At 42.1% G+C, this 12757-nt stretch overlaps 1 protein-coding gene across 1 annotated transcript in view; it reads right to left on the minus strand.

Moving 5' to 3' along the window:
* Nucleotides 1-12757, minus strand: part of LOC135463484 (potassium channel subfamily T member 2-like) — a 62177-nt gene that overhangs the window by 10869 nt on the left and 38551 nt on the right. The window contains 6 exon segments of the mRNA XM_064740741.1: nucleotides 564-675; nucleotides 5319-5453; nucleotides 5992-6063; nucleotides 7683-7855; nucleotides 10751-10856; nucleotides 12231-12522. Of these exon segments, the coding sequence (XP_064596811.1) occupies nucleotides 564-675; nucleotides 5319-5453; nucleotides 5992-6063; nucleotides 7683-7855; nucleotides 10751-10856; nucleotides 12231-12522 (890 nt within the window).

The raw sequence follows: 12757 nt of genomic DNA on the forward strand, positions 1-12757 counted from the left end.
AGATCTTTCTTTGGTCATGATAGAAATGTTTTTGGTCGCGGCCCATACTCATTTCTCACCTTTACATAATCATTTACAAACTCTGATGTTTTGTTAGCAGCGCCACATATATGTACACCTGGATTTCCTCCGGGCTCTGTCCAGTTTCTTCCAATTATAATTCTGGCCGTCGTCGTATAAGTGAAATATTCTTGAGTACAGCGTACAACACCAATCAAATAAATAATAATCATAGGACCAACCCTTATTTACGTGTTACCCCATATGTTAAATTGACCACTAGATATCCCGTATTTTGTCCAATAGGAATTTTTCAAATTCATCAAGGGAATCAAACATCCACTTTCCCTAAACTGCAAGGAAATGTTTCAAAAAAACAAAAAGAAATTAAAAGGCAAAGCCAAAAGAAAAACAAACTTTCAATGCCGTAAAGAAAGAACGTCATTTTAGGAGATGACAAGGAGTGATTCGAACCGTCCGTACAGCATTCCTAGATGTAAGTCGTCTCTAACCAATCTTTCCCTTTCACACATAATTGTAACCCTCCTTTCGATTCCACTCACCCTCTCCAGCTTGGAGATCTTCCACGAGTACTCATCGAGGGCTCGGAACTGCATAAATCTCATGTTGGACGACTGACTGAGCTCAGTGATCACGCTTGTGGACGGGAACAGCCTGGGGATAGCAGTAAAACAGATCATAATCACACAGGTGATGTACAGTGTATGATTTCACCGGTTACCTGTGACCATTTGCCGGCTATCACACTGGTGGACGGGAACAATCTGGGTAAACCATATCATAGTCACACAGGTGATGTACAGTGTATGATTTCACCAGTTACCTGTGACCATTTGCCGGCTATCACACTGGTGGACGGGAACAACCTGGGTAAACCATATCATAGTCACACAGGAGATGTACAGTGTATGATTTCACCAGTTACCTGTGACCATTTGCCGGCTATCACATTGGTGGACGGGAACAACCTGGGTAAACCATATCATAGTCACACAGGTGATGTACAGTGTATGATTTCACCAGTTACCTGTGACCATTTGTCGGCTATCACACTGGTGGACGGGAACAATCTGGGTAAACCATATCATAGCCACACAAGTGATGTACAGTGTATGATTTCACCAGTTACCTGTGACCATTTGCCGGCTTTCACACTGGTGGACGGGAACAACCTGGGTAAACCATATCATAGTCACACAGGAGATGTACAGTGTATGATTTCACCAGTTACCTGTGACCATTTGCCGGCTATCACACTGGTGGACGGGAACAACCTGGGTAAACCATATCATAGTCACACAAGGGATGTACAGTGTATGATTTCACCAGTTACCTGTGACCATTTGCCGGCTATCACACTGGTGGACGGGAACAACCTGGGTAAACCATATCATAGTCACACAAGTGATGTACAGTGTATGATTTCACCAGTTACCTGTGACCATTTGCCGGCTATCACACTGGTGGACGGGAACAACCTGGGTAAACCATATCATAGTCACACAGGAGATGTACAGTGTATGATTTCACCGGTTACCTGTGACCATTTGCCGGCTATCACACTGGTGGACGGGAACAACCTGGGTAAACCATATCATAGTCACACAGGTGATGTACAGTGTATGATTTCACCAGTTACCAGTGACCATTTGCCGGCTTTCACACTGGTGGACGGGAACAATCTGGGTAAACGATATCATAGTCACACAGGAGATCTACAGTGTATGATTTCACCAGTTACCTGTGACCATTTGCCGGCTATCACACAGGTGGACGGGAACAACCTGGGTAAACCAAATCATAGTCACACAGGTGATCTACAGTGTATGATTTCACCAGTTACCTGTGACCATTTGCCGGCTATCACACAGGTGAACGGGAACAACCTGGGTAAACCATATCATAGTCACACAGGTGATGTACAGTGTATGATTTCACCAGTTACCTGTGACCATTTGCCGGCTATCACACTGGTGCAGGTGGACGGGAACAACCTGGGTAAACCATATCATAGTCACACAAGTGATGTACAGTGTATGATTTCACCAGTTACCTGTGACCATTTGCCGGCTATCACACTGGTGGATGGGAACAACCTGGGTAAACCATATCATAGTCACACAGGAGATGTACAGTGTATGATTTCACCAGTTACCTGTGACCATTTGCCGGCTATCACACTGGTGGACGGGAACAACCTGGGTAAACCATATCATAGTCACATAAGGGATGTACAGTGTATGATTTCACCAGTTACCTGTGACCATTTGCCGACTATCACACTGGTGGACGGGAACAACCTGGGTAAACCATATCATAGTCACACAAGTGATGTACAGTGTATGATTTCACCAGTTACCTGTGACCATTTGCCGGCTTTCACACTGGTGGACGGGAACAACCTGGGTAAACCATATCATAGTCACACAGGTGATGTACAGTGTATGATTTCACCAGTTACCTGTGACCATTTGCCGGCTTTCACACTGGTGGACGGGAACAACCTGGGTAAACCATATCATAGTCACACAGGTGATGTACAGTGTATGATTTCACCAGTTACCTGTGACCATTTGCCGGCTTTCACACTGGTGGACGGGAACAACCTGGGTAAACCATATCATAGTCACACAGGTGATGTACAGTGTATGATTTCACCAGTTACCTGTGATCATTTGCCGGCTATCACACTGGTGCAGGTGGACGGGAACAACCTGGGTAAACGATATCATAGTCACACAAGTGATGTACAGTGTATGATTTCACCAGTTACCTGTGACCATTTGCCGGCTTTCACACTGGTGGACGGGAACAACCTGGGTACACCATATCATAGTCACACAGGTGATGTACAGTGTATGATTTCACCAGTTACCTGTGACCATTTGCCGGCTTTCACACTGGTGGACGGGAACAACCTGGGTAAACCATATCATAGTCACACAGGTGATGTACAGTGTATGATTTCACCAGTTACCTGTGACCATTTGCCGGCTATCACACTGGTGGACGAGAACAACCTGGGTAAACCATATCATAGTCACACAGGTGATGTAAAGTGTATGATTTCACCAGTTATCTGTGACCATTTGCCGGCTATCACACTGGTGGACGGGAACAACCTGGGTAAACGATATCATAGTCACACAGGAGATGTACAGTGTATGATTTCACCAGTTACCTGTGACCATTTGGCGACTATCACACTGGTGGACGAAAAGAATATGTGTAAATATGGGTGCTGAGATCACTAGGCTTCACACTGATGCTGAGATCACTAGGCTTCACACTGGTGTTTAGATCACTAGGCTTCACACTGGTGTTTAGATCACTAGGCTTTACACTGGTGTTGAGATCACTTGTCTTCGCATTGGTGCTGATATCACTTGTCTACACACTGGTGATGGGATCACTTGTCTACACACTGATGCTGAGATCACTAGGCTTTACACTGGTGCTGAGATCACTTGTCTTCACACTGTGCTGAGATTACATGGACAAAATAAGCTTCACACTAGGGAATATGGTATGCTATATAGGTACGTCATGGCACTCCGCTTTCCTGCACCACTATGGTGTGCTATATAGGTACGTCATATATGGGAAAGTTCGTCAGTAACGTGACACTCTGCTTTCCTGCACCAATATGGCGTGCTATATAGGTACGTCATATATGGGAAAGTTCGTCAGTAACGTGGCACTCCGCTTTCCTGCACCAATATGGCGTGCTATATAGGTATGTCATATATGGGAAAGTTCGTCAGTAACGTGGCAATCCGCTTTCCTGCACCAATATGGCGTGCTATATAGGTACGTCATATATGGGAAAGTTCGTCAGTAACGTGGCACTCCACTTTCCTGCACCAATATGGTGTGCTATATAGGTACGTCATATATGGGAAAGTTCGTCAGTAACGTGGCACTCCGCTTTCCTGCACCAATATGGTGTGTTATATAGGTATGTCATATGTGGGAAAGTTCGTCAGTAACTTGCCAAAATTCGATGGTTTATTCCAAGTAAGCCGCTCTCCTCCATCGATAAAACGGATCGCCATCGTATATGAGGAACTGTTTTCAGGTTTGCGTTTAACAACAATCAAGTATAATTCAATAAAAATCAATACTGCTGCTGAAGTTCACTTTACTCATGCCATTTCTACAGCACATACATAATAGTTTGCAAAGAGTTGTAAAAATACACTTATTTTTTTACTTTACTGGTGTTTTATCACCTGAAGTAATACCGAGTAATCTTTCAAAAACACACGTAACACCCACTCATCTTCCTAAAACACATGTAATACTCCTTAATCTTTCTAAAACACATTTAATACCCGGCAATCTTTCTAAAACACATTTAATACCCGGCAATCTTTCTAAAACACATGAAAACCCGCTAATCTTTCTACAACAGATGTAATACCCACCAATCTTTCAAAAACACATTTAACACCTTCATCTTTCTAAAACACATGTAATACCCAGTAATCTTTCTAAAACACATGCAATACCCGGCAATCTTTCAAAAACACATTTAACATCCTCACCTTTCTAAAACACATGTAATACCCGGTAATCTGTGTAAAACACACGTAATACCGGGTAACCTTTCTAAAATACATGTAATACCCGGCAATCTTTCTAAAACACATTTAATACCCGGCAATCTTTCTAAAACACATGAAAACCCGCTAATCTTTCTACAACAGATGTAATACCCACCAATCTTTCAAAAACACATTTAACACCTCCATCTTTCTAAAACACATGTAATACCCAGTAATCTTTCTAAAACACATGCAATACCCGGCAATCTTTCAAAAACACATTTAACATCCTCATCTTTCTAAAACACATGTAATACAGGTAATCTGTGTAAAACACACGTAATATCGGGTAACCTTTGTAAAATACATGTAATACCCACTAATCTTTCTAAAACACATGTAATACCCGGTTATCTTTCTAAATCACATGTAATACCCAGTAATCTTTCTAAATCATATGTAATACCGTCTAATCTTTCAAAAACACTTGTAATACCCTGTTATCTTTCTAAAACACATGTAATATCCGGCAATCTTTCAAAAACACATGTAATACCCGGTAATCTTTCTAAAACACATGTAATACTTTCTAATCTTTCTATAGCACATAAAATACCCTCCAATCTTTCTAAAACACATGTAATACTTTCTAATCTTTCTATAGCACATAAAATACCCTCCAATCTTTCTAAAATACATGTAATACCTGGCAATTGTTCTACATCACATTGTCCACCATGTAGTACTCACTTATGAATGGTCTGTACGGCTACGATGGTATTGCTATCGGCAAGAGTGTTCTCCTTACATACTTGACTCCCCTCCCTGTTCACTATGACGATATGAGCCGCTTTGTTGATGCCCGCTCTTAGCAAGTCATCTAGCCTGGAAGACAAACAGCAACGATCTTGGAGATTTCAATCACAAATTGTCTCAAATGTTGTCTGGTCTTCCAGCAGCCTGCGGATGGTCGTGGGTTTTCCCCCGGGTTCTACTCGGTTTCCTCCTACCATAACGCTGGCCATGGTCATATAAGTGAAATATTCTTGAGTATAGCTTAAAGCACCACTCAGATAAATAAGTAAATAAATGACGTTTCGTAGAACTTTGTTAAATACACACGCTTAGAACATCCTTTGCGTCTTCCTGGCATATTTGCTAGCTATTGAATAGTTCTCTTCATGTAATTCCGTCCCAGATTCTTACTTTACATGCTCACTGGTGGTTTGTATTGATCGTTATTTTGGTCCTCCGATTACTAACCTGGAATTTCCATTATGACAGGCCATTCGTATACGAATGTCTAAACCACGGCAAAGATTTACTGGTAAATCTTTATCTTCAACGGTTGATAAGATATTTTTGAGAGCTGACACTGTGTTGTGACTGCGGCTGTTTTTCGCAATTGTATGAGCATACTAACACTGTGATTTTTCCGAGCATCCAGTAGACCATCGGGAACTGGGAAATGCTATGAAGGAAGATTGGATCTGGTCTGGAATGAAGCATAAAATATGATATACATGTATACAGGCCAGCTATGCCTGGTAAAGCCCAAACTGATGTCTGGCCAAGCCCAAGATGATGTCTGGTCGTGTTTATATTTGGCCACATCCATGTAGAGAGCAATACCGTAAAACCTCGTGCCGTGTCGCGTTAGCTGGAATACCCTTTGGTCAGGACAGAAAGCACCTTTGAATACAACTTGAATATACATATAAAGTCAAATACCTCTGATTGGAATTACTCTCTTTGCAATGACTTTCGTGATGACGACTCTCTGCTCTCCAGTGCAAACATGGATCATTAAGCCAATCAGAATTCACTAATCTCGTTATTTTGAAAAGTGGGCATATTTGAATCTTTTAAAGGTTTCGGCACGAGACTCTAAGGTTAAATGAGACATACATTATTCTACGGGATATTTGCCACCAAGAACTGTATCAATGAAATAAAGAGGTAACTATACAGGAGATCTTTGGCTAATCTGACAATGAAATAAAGAGACTATTATACAGGAGATCTTGGGCTAATCCGCCAATGAAATAAAGAGACTACTATACAGGAGATCTTGGGCTAATCCGCCAATGAAATAAAGAGACTACTATACAGGAGATCTTGGGCTAATCCGCCAATGAAATAAAGAGACTACTATACACGAGATCTTGGGCTAATCCGTCAATGAAATCAAATTTTCTGTATTTACCAGGACTAGCTCAGATTATCGCCATCAAGTTCCATTAAATACATGCATGTGACAATTTCCTGGACTATTTATAGTTTTTAAATAACTGGAATTTCAAAACGTTATAATGCGACGCTCTCTCCAGATTGTAGCGGATTTTGATCAGAAACACATAAACAGATGAGGTTGATCATTTATGAATAGTAATTATTTGGGCTATTGTAAAATAACAGCAAAACTTCGAATGGATTTGAGCTAATCGTTTTCTTGTTAAAAATCTCCGCAATAGCTTGTTCAAGCAATCAACAGAATTTGCAATTACCTATATACAAACTCTTTCTGAAAAATCTTATCTCCATTTCTTTGTAGTTTTATTAAACGAAGTAAAGGCAAACATGATCACACTTGTGATAAGAAAAACAGCAAAATGAAGTTTATGTCACATGAACTACCAACAACTGTCCAGGAAAACAATACGATTTATTATTTTGAAAAATAGTCCTAAGGATTAACATAGGTTTTAAAACATCGTATTCTACGATGGCCTGTTGGGACCACAGGATATCAATGGAGTCACATCCATATTTTTGCTTCATGTACTTCCCTTCATGGCGAATTCCGCAAATGCATTCAAAAGTCAACCTGGGATTTACTATTTCACATGTATTTTATCCTCTTTCTATAAAAGTCAATAATTTCAATGGACATTGTTCATCTGCCACATACTTGACGTTATCCTCTTCCTTGTCTTTAAGTATTTCTCATTTTAAAAATGGCAGACAACCAGTAAATTTAACAAACTGTTTCACTGCATCAATGACCTTGGCCAATATACCCATAGTCACGTGGGAGATTCGGGATAATAATAGATTTCTTCTGGACAATACAGAACAGGCTGAAGGATTATGACACTTTGTTGTGGTACTCACTCATTCTCCAGGAGAAGAATGATTGGGTTGAGTAGCTCCCGCTGTAAGAAGTTTGACCTCAGCGGGACGATGAAGTTGTAAATACCACTGCTGGGTCTCTCTGCAGCTAAGATGATTAGCTGATTATCCCAGCGACTGTCTCGGGCGTGTTTGTATGAGCAGTGTTCACAAGTCTGCAGAACAGAAGACAAACTACAGTAGTCCAACACAGAGAAGTAAGATTAGCACATAGAGTTAATTTCCTTCTGGATCTCAACAATGTGAGAATGACAACCGACTGTTAAAAGCGATCTCACCAATGTGAGAATGACAACCGACTGTTACAAGCGATCTCACCAATGTGAGAATGACAACCGACTGTTACAAGCGATCTCACCAATGTGAGAATGACAACCGACTGTTACAAGCGATCTCACCAATGTGAGAATGACAACCGACTGTTACAAGCGATCTCACCAATGTGAGAATGACAACCGACTGTTACAAGCGATCTCACCAGCAGTGTTCACAGGACTGTTTTATATACAAGACAAACTACATTATTCCGACACCTAACCATTCTCACGCACTTGGTAGATTCCTCGTGTTAGTGTTCATTTTCCCTGTGGTCACCATTATATACTTTCATTCCAATAGCAGTTTTTGTGTACAAATGTGTATTTATTACACCTTTTGCATTTAATTTCAAGGCTAAAGGGAGGATGGAGGAGACAGGGATGGACTCCCTGGCTGAGTGGTTAGCCTTCTAGCTATACAAGGATTCAAGAGCTTTTCATCAGTACGGTCACTATGAGTTCAAGGGTCCGGTTTCCTACTACCACAATGCTAGCAGCCGTCGTATCAGGGAAATATTCCTGAGTACGACGTAAATAAATATATGTATGTATGTATGTATGCTGTGGGTCTAACGCGGTACTTAGCAATTTTTCAGCCATATGACCACGAGGGGTCATTACGTGTGTGTACATATACTGTAACTTCTTGTGACAGGGCGAGTTCATAACGCTAAGGTTCTGCCGCCACTGAAGTATCATGCTGAAGACACCAGGCACGACACCCCAACCCAGTCACATGATACTGACTCCGGGTCAACCATGCATTTTCTTTACCCGCGAGGCAGCAACAAATACCATTTTTAAAGTCTTTGGTATGACCCGATCCGGGTTTGATCCCGGATCTACCGACTTCGAGGCTAAATAAATAAACAGATGCGAAAAACGAGAATTCTGTATTGGCTTAATATAATAAACTTCAGATTACTGAATTCAAAGGTAGAGAGGCAAATTTATTTTATCTACAATCTATATTTTCCCCTGGGTCGCTCTTACGTTTAAATGAGGACGACAAGCTAATTTTCTCGACAACTCTCCCTGGACGAGGTGTGTTTAAAAGAACACCGTTCACAGGCCTGTAGAATACAAAATGACCCACATCATTCCAGCAAAGACAGTGGCGTTATATACCGTACAATTTATTTCTCCTGGCTTCCCACTGGTGAGAATGAGAAGCTAATTTTCTCCGCAACCATCCACCGTGCGTGTTTGAACATCTATGTTCCCAGGTCTTTGGCATACAAGGCAAATTGCATTGTTCTCAACACGTATTCAGAAACAGAGGTAAGCTCATCCCACATAACTGTTATCCATTTAGGCGTCTCCGTGGAGAAGATGTACAAGCTAGTGTCCAGAGGGAGTGCTTGAATGAGCAGTGTTCATATAGGTCGGTGGTATAGAAGGGAAATTGCATTATTTTCTACACATTTTCGAAGACAGGGACAAGCAAGTCTATTTGATACAATAAACGATCTTCTGGCTTCTATCAAGTCGAGCTGGATACGCTGGTTGTACCGGCGGCTGTTCGGGTGCTGTCTGAGGAATCCGTGTTAGCAGCTCTTATTATATATACACCGTATTGACTGCTTCGGTGGCGTAGCAGCTAGAGCCTCCGCATAGTAGTCTTTTTGTCAGTAGCTCAGACGTTCACGAACCATCCAATTCACTGGCCCAACATACCTTGTTTCTTTCCAACAACAACATCGAAAAGTAATGACCCCTTCTCTTGATTCTGTCCTTGTTTCGTACTTGGTATATACTTCCTCAGTTTTTTGGTGGTTTGTGTTAAGCATCGTTTTGGGAGTTGGCATCTTTAATTATTGACCCGGAACGTTCATTTTGGTTGTCGGTTGGTATACGAATGTCTGTTTGGACGCAGAGAGGACAGGGAAATTGTGTATATGCTGCCCCCCTCCGACCCCTCATTGTTCACGATGCCTTCGTGCAATAAGTGGTCGACGACGCACCTGCAGTCAATTAGTGCAATGTACCATTGCCTTGTTCTCCACTAATATGGTGTGCATAACTGAAAGTCACACACTGAAAGTTCGCCGGTAATTTGCCAAAGGACGGGTGTTTTCTTCAGGCTATCCGGTTTTCGCCAAACACGAAGCTAGCCGCCATCGAATATTCTTGAATATCACGTTAAAAACCAGTCGTAGGAATAAGTATATATTTCTCTACTTTTACGAACAAAGAGTCTATGTCGAGCTTATTTCTCTATAAGGAATGAATGATATTTATTTATTTGATTAATGTTTTACGCCATCCTCAAGAATATTTAACTTATACAACGGCGGCCAGCATTATAGTGGGAGGAAAACGGGCAGAGCCTGGGGAAAACCCACGACCGTCCGCAGGTTGCTGGTAGGCCTTTCCATACACGGCAAGAGAGGAAGCCAGCATGAGCTGGGCTTGAACTCACAGCGACCGTACTGATGAGAGTTCCTGGGTCATTGCGTCGTGCTGGAGTAGTAACAACTTCGGGCACGGAAAACCAGAGTGGATGATAAGCTGCGTATCCCCGTGGCTATCCCGAATGTGTGTAACAGAAAAGCGTGCAATCATCTGCACAATGAAGGTTGATATTCTATAAAAAAAAATCGCGAACATAAATCCCCGCCATTGGGGATGAACCAGCTTCTGGTGTGTGTTAGCACCACTCAGGCAACGCCCCCACCCCAACCCCGAGCACCCACCAACCGTGTGACACAGGCTCTAAAACCTGACACTCACCTGATCCCATCGGAGGCAGCAATCCTGACGTCTGTCCGCCACCAGGTGACATATTGTCTCTTTGGTGCCAATGTACATCGACGTCGGAGGAACACCAGTGCACATCCTGTACAAAAAACACACAGCACTGTAAATCATATCAGAAACATATCAACCTTGTGTACCAATGTACATCGACGTCGGAGGAACACCAGTGCACATCTTGTACAACAAACACACAGCATTGTAAATCATATCAGAGGCATATCAACCTTGTGTACCAATGTACATCGACGTGGGCGGAACACCAGTGCACATGTTGTACAACAAACACACAGCATTGTAAATCATATCAGAGGCATATCAACCATCTGTACCAATGGACATCGACGTGGGCGGAACACCAGTGCACATCCTGTACAAAAAACACACAGCACTGTAAATCATATCAGAGGCATATCAACCTTGTGTACCAATGTACGTCGACGTGGGCGGAACACCAGTGCACATCCTGTACAACAAACACACAGCATTGTAAATCATATCAGAGGCATATCAACCTCTTGTACCAATGGACATCGACGTGGGCGGAACACCAGTGCACATTTTGTACAACAAACACACAGCACTGTAAATCATATCAGAGGCATATCAACCTTGTGTACCAATGGACATCGACGTGAGCGGAACACCAGTGCACATCTTGTACAACAAACACACAGCATTGTAAATCATATCAGAAACAGATCAACCTTGTGTAGCATGGTCGAGGGTTAGATATCAGTGCACATCCTGTACAACAAACACACAGCACTGTAAATCATATCAGAAACAGATCAACCTTGTGTAGCATGGTCGAGGGTTAGATATCAGTGCACATCCTGTACAATAAACACACTCAATAGCTTGGTAAATATAAAACTCATAGCACACAACTAACATTACTTGACCTTAATTCACTTATTTGTTATCCGCCCGTTTCGGTAAGGGTGAATCATACGTCACCACTTGGTCATTATGCAGGTTACCCTTACCCCCCTTGTCCAATGATAAACCTTTCGTTATCTCATCCTATGTCAACGAAAACAATCATTGCTGGCACCACTTTATCATGGTGTCTTTTCCCTTGTTTGCCGAATGAGGGTAAAATGTGGTCAGCAGCTGGTGAGTACACAGTAGGTACACAGTAGGCCTAGGATCTTGTTTCATATCAGGGAAAACATTGATCATAAATTGATGATAATGCGTATGTACTCATGCCATTCTTCTCTTATCCCAGCAGAGGGTAAATGATAATCAAGGGTCAAGCCTAGGAGTGTGTAAGTTGATACCTTTAAGCATGTACATGAAAAGTTAGAATAGAATACTAAATGAGGTAATCTGAAAGGTGGTCCGATTGTACCAGTTTCGTGTAACCATTTGCCACCTATCATACTGTTAATCCCTGCTCTCGTTTTACTCTTTATGCCAAGTTCTTTCAAACTATATACTCCGCGCTTACCCTTCTTGCCCCATGTCCGGATAAATATTAAGGACACCGTCGCCGTCTCCAGATCTGTCCAACTCCGTCCCCGAATCCTTAACTGAGTCCTCTTGTCCGTGCAGAAGCGGGTCCTCCACGCCTTCTTCGCATTCATCGCCCTCTGGACCTGTCACGTGGATCACCGGGGCCAAGGGAGACAACTGAAGAGAGTTATCCGACATGGAACGTGAGAAGACACTGTCATCCTCATACTCGTTTCCCGACTCTTCTTCCTCTTGGTTAAGGTTCTGTAACTCCAGCGCCATTTGGGCTGAAATACATACATACAAGATACTGATTTACGAGGGCTGAATTACATAACAGCTACTGATTTATCAGGGCTGAAATACTTCACAGTTGCTGATTTATCAAGGGTGAAATACCTAACACATGCTGATTTATCAAGGGTGAAATACATAACTACTAATTTATAACAGCTGAAATATATAACACGAGCTGATTTTTCAGGGCTGAAATACATAACAGCTGCTGATTTATCGCGGCTG

This window comes from Liolophura sinensis, chromosome 3 (genome assembly GCF_032854445.1).
Source record: "Liolophura sinensis isolate JHLJ2023 chromosome 3, CUHK_Ljap_v2, whole genome shotgun sequence".
NCBI classification, from domain to species: domain Eukaryota; kingdom Metazoa; phylum Mollusca; class Polyplacophora; order Chitonida; family Chitonidae; genus Liolophura; species Liolophura sinensis.